We start from the raw sequence: 5,374 nt of genomic DNA, 5'->3' as shown, positions 1-5,374 counted from the left end.
GGCACTAATGATTCAATTACCTTAGTGTGTACTGTGTGGCATTAATGATTCAATTCCTTAGTGTGTACTGTGTGGCACTAATGATTCAATTCCTTGTGTGTACTGTGTGGCACTAATGATTCAATTCCTTGTGTGTACTGTGTGGCATTAATGATTCAATTCCTTGTGTGTACTGTGTGGCATTAATGATTCAATTCCTTGTGTGTACTGTGTGGCACTAATGATTCAATTCCTTGTGTGTACTGTGTGGCACTAATGATTCAATTCCTTGTGTGTACTGTGTGGCATTAATGATTCAATTCCTTGTGTGTACTGTGTGGCACTAATGACGCATTGGCTTGTGTGTACTGTGTGGCACTAATGACGCATTGGCTTGTGTGTACTGTGTGGCACTAATGATATAATGTTTTATATTAAAACTTATGTACTTGAGATTATATGTTTATTTGGCTAGAATTTATCTTATTGTTAAATAGCTGAATAGCCAATTTCTAACAAAATGATTCATGCAGCAAACTTCTTCATTTATTTGTATGTTTAATGAAAACTGAGGATTAATTCTTCCTCGTCTCAGTATAGGCATATTTACCAACACCATATAATTACTTTAATATGTCATAAAGTATTAATGTGACAAATCTAATTCTTCTCCCTAGATACAACAAGTCTTCTGAAGGTTTATACAATAAATGGTAAAACCGTAGGTGAAGTCTATACTTCTCATGTTACTGCTCTCTGCTACTCCTCAGCTCCCGAAGGAGTGTCCATCAATGTAATAGCCACTGGTCATTTCAATGGAAGTATTAGGTTAGTTGTTTACAGCTTAATCTTGATCCAAAGTGTTAGTAATAAATTGTATGTTAACAAAACTTTATTGAGCATTTTAATCTAGTTGATCTATGATGATGATAATAATAATAAGAGTGTGTGTGTGTGTGTAGTAAAGAGCCTAGAAACCTGAAATTTTGCATCCATACTAAGTGGGCCCTGAGGGTGTGCACCTGGGTATTATTACTTATCTTCATGCATGTGCATCTTTTTATGAGGCAAGCTAGTGAAAAACCACATAGAAAAGAAATGTGACTGCCACATCTCCAAGAGGAAAGAACTTGGAAACCAGAATTTTTGCACCCATACTAAGTGTACCCTGAGGGTTTTCCTCCTTGTATTATTACCTATCTTATCCATGTGCATGCATGCTTGTGCATCTTTTTAATGAGGCAAACTAGCGAAAAACCACATAGAAAAAAATTTGGTTCCTTATATAAGAACTTCTAATATATAGAAAAGCCAGTGCATTTTGGTAACAATGCATTCCAACAATGGCTTTTATGTCATGTTTCTTAGCAACAAAAGTATAACATAATATTGTTGTTAGTCTATCTATTGAAAGTATAAAATGAAATGTATAAACTACAAAATTCAAAAAATATTTGTTGATTTCTTGATTTAGTCTGTTAATTAAATTCAGAAATGATTTAAGTTTAAAATTGGATTGATATTTTTACTTGCATGATAGATTTTATGCAGTTATCTCGCACTCTGTCTTTACTTTAGGCATATTTATTAATTTCTTTAAATGATACCAACATTCACTACACTTACAAGGTTTCACAGCCCCCTTGCACCCCGTCACTAAAATCATAATGTATGCCAAAATAGAAACAGATAGGCAGCAATTCATTTTCATAAACCAAAAGAATCTCCGAGTTGAAAACTGTGTCTACTTGCGGGATGCTAAAATAGGTTCAGAATACACATACTGACATAGTCATCTAGAATATATCAACCTCATAACCCGAGCAAAGCCGGGTACTTTAGCTACTCGTTAAATAAAAGGTTTGGATGTGGAAATCATTAATTTCATTTTTCAGCTGGAATTTTAAACAATGGAATTAATAATTAATATATTCTACATTTAATTGCACAGTAGTAACCCCAACAAAACAAGATGCTAAAGTTATGTCTCAAGTTTTCAAAAATGTTATAATTCTTTGTGGGACTAATACAATTTATTGTACAGTAACTTGCTGCCATTAACCTTTCACAAGTCTACAGCATTGCAACAGTAAAACATGAAAGAAACAAATTACCTTTTGTCATTCTTTTCAAGTCTAAACTCTACCTGTCAATGTTCAATCTTCAGTCCAGTGATAAAACTAAATAAAACAGTGAAATGTAGTCTAATATCAATAGAGGATTGGCAGTATTTTTCACCATTCTTATCTAACCAACATAGGAGTGAATCAACCCACCTCTCTTAATTACAAGCATAATATAACAGGACTAAACAGTGAAAAGTCGTCTAATATCAATAGAGGATTGGCACCATTCTTATCTAACCAACATAGAAGTGAATCAACCCACCTCTCTTAATTACAAGCATAATTAATATCAGTAGAGAATTGGCAGTATTTTTCACCATTCTTCTCTAACCAACATAGAAGTCAATCAACCCACCTCTCTTAATTACAAGCATAATATAACAGGACTAAACAGTGAATCTTATTTTTTCATTCTCATTGTTTCTATATCTCAACTCCTTTATATTCTTTTTTTTTGTTCCCTTTAAAAGCTTTTTTAAATATCTGGATCCATTCAGGGCTTGTTAAATATCTGGATCTGTTGTTTTATTTTTTTGGCCTCATTATTCCTCTATCCTTTGAACCTTCACAACAATGTTTAAAAGATTTCAGATCTGAATCTGTTTGTGGTATGAAGTGAGATTTCAACTTGATTCTTATTAGAGTAAGATATCACTCACAGCTTTATAAGAAACATAACTTTGTGGTTTGTGTGATTATTGACATAGTCCATGTTTATTTACATAGTTAGTTCTCAAAACGAAGGAATGGTTTGTCATTTATATATATAAAAAATTGTCCCGGTAATGATTGGCCTACTAGTCTTGCATCGGTTGTGGGAAACGTTTTGGAAAGTCTGATAAAAGATGCTTTACAAAGACATTTAATGAAGATTAATGTTGTTGGATAGTGAACATGGTTTCACTTTCAAATCTCTTGATATTTTTTGAAAAGGTTACTGCTTACGTAGATAAGGGTAAAGGTGTAGATCTGGTTTGTCTGGATTTTCACACTGTATTTGACAAGGTGCCATATAAAAGGCTTGTAAAACAAATGATCTCTATATGTGTGGGAGGGATAAGTGGATTTTACTGCTAGACTTATCACCTTGTAGTGATGTAAGTGGAAATATGAATTACTCACCAAATTTTTAAAGTATTCTCACACTCTCCAGTTTCTATCACCATTATACTTCTGTCCCAATCTTTACTTGTATTACATGAACTTTTTCCTGAGGTGTCTCTAACAAGTACATTTATAAATAGCTACAGATTGATACAGTTATGATTTTTCCTGAAGTGTCTCTAACATCTACATGTACAAATAGCTACAGATGGATACAGTTATGATTTTTCCTGAAGTGTCTCTAACATCTACATGTACAAATAGATAGATTGATACAGTTATAATTTTTTTCCCTTCATTTTCCGTTAATTAAGGTTTTTGTGAATTTCCTGCTTCAGACTTTCAGAACACTTGTTAAATACCACATTTTTGGATGGAAGAAGAAACATTGTAAATTAGTGATAAAGTGAGGATCTTTCTACATGAGTGAGTTAAAAGTAATAATCATTCCAACTGTTAAGTTTTTATTTCTCATCATGGATTTGGCAAGTACTTTTAGTTTTTGTGTACACATGTGTTGGTGATGTTTGTAAAATTTAATTAGATAATGATAATTATTTCTAGGTTGTGGAGTTCATGGGATTTGAGTCCCGTCAGACTGATCAAGGCTGAACGATTTACCTGTCCTGTAGTTTGGTAAGGAGATTTGTTTTCATATTTCCAGCCACATATTCAATGAATGTTAGCTTTGTATTGTAAAATAGGCATGCATAAAACTTGCATGAAATTATTTTCTTACTTTGTCTCTTTATGTAATGTAAGGAACTTATTTATAAGTGATTAAAGTTTTTATACCTGTAAATGTTACCATAAAGTTAGTGATATGTCTGTTTCTCTGTTTTATTGTGTTATCAATAATATTATTATATATATAGCCAGACACACACAAACAAGACTATATTTCTTGTTGACCTAAAAAATTTCTTATTAAATTTATTAAAGAACAACTAAATCTCTTACATTCATCTTGGCTGCAAAACTGTCTATTGTAATGATATGATTCTAAGACTGAAAATCCTTTTATGGAAACTAACTAAATAACTTCAGTGTAATGTTGGTTAGAATACCTCTCTGGAAACATATAAACTTGTATTACCTAACAAAACCCACATAAGGACCAGCTGAAAACTGTAGTTTTGGACAGTATAAGTCCTCATCAGTCCAGTGTGTTACATAAAACACACATGATGACCAGCTGAATACTGTAGTTTGGGCAGTATAAGTCCTCATCAGTCCAGTGTTACATAAAATACACATAATAACCAGCTGAATACTGTAGTTTTGGGCAGTATAAGTCCTCATCAGCCCAGTGTTACATAAAATACACATAATGACCAGCTGAATACTGTAGTTTTGGGCAGTATAAGTCCTCATCAGCCCAGTGTTACATAAAATACACATAATGACCAGCTGAATACTGTAGTTTTGGGCAGTATAAGTCCTCATCAGTCCAGTGTTACATAAAATACACATAATGACCAGCTGAATACAGTAGTTTTTGGCATCAGCATTACACAATGACCAACTTAAAACTGTCGAGATCTTTTGTCATGATGAAATGATAGTAAAAGTGTACTTTAATGTTTTTTTTCTGGTTTAATCACAAAGCAACTATACTGTGGATATTTTATATTGTGCTTTAATTACAATACAACCATATTGTCTTGAGTTTATTCCCTGGTTTGATCACAATAAAACCATAAGGTAGATATTTATTTATCTTGGTTATCATAGTGCTATCATGGTGTAAATATTTTGTTCTGTCATTTATCTAAATGTTACTAAATTCCATTTTAAATAAAAGCATTAAATGTTAGATTGTATATTTTATTCCTTGCGAGTTTTAAAATCATCTCGTAGGCCACTTTAATTAATCTGGTAAAGCCTGCAGAATGAGTTAATATGCCCACAAAGATCACACCGGGCAACATCAACAAAATATTTTCTCTGCTACTAGAAAAAAATGCAACTGTTTCCGAGTAATTTGATGATGTTGATTGTACAAATCATGATGAAAATTACTGATCACCTCTAGTTTTCAAGTTACAGTAAATTTATTCAAAATAATCTTATATACACCTGGAAAAAGTTAAGCACCCCCGTGTTTTTTTCAAGTGATTCAGATTCGACGTTCTTGTGACTGATTATAAATTACCATTCAATCT

General features: G+C 32.5%; 1 protein-coding gene across 1 annotated transcript in view; it reads left to right on the top strand.

Moving 5' to 3' along the window:
* Positions 1 to 5,374, top strand: part of LOC106471382 (lysosomal-trafficking regulator-like) — a 69,491-nt gene that overhangs the window by 56,541 nt on the left and 7,576 nt on the right. Inside the window, exons 24-25 of the mRNA XM_022399983.1 lie at positions 657 to 807; positions 3,774 to 3,845. Of these exons, the coding sequence (XP_022255691.1) occupies positions 657 to 807; positions 3,774 to 3,845 (223 nt within the window). The remainder of the gene's footprint in view (positions 1 to 656; positions 808 to 3,773; positions 3,846 to 5,374) is intronic.

Source organism: Limulus polyphemus, unplaced genomic scaffold, assembly GCF_000517525.1.
Source record: "Limulus polyphemus unplaced genomic scaffold, Limulus_polyphemus-2.1.2 Scaffold4587, whole genome shotgun sequence".
NCBI lineage: Eukaryota > Metazoa > Arthropoda > Merostomata > Xiphosura > Limulidae > Limulus > Limulus polyphemus.
The sequence above is the reverse complement of the archived record's forward strand: the minus strand, read 5'-3'. Positions and strand labels throughout refer to the sequence as shown.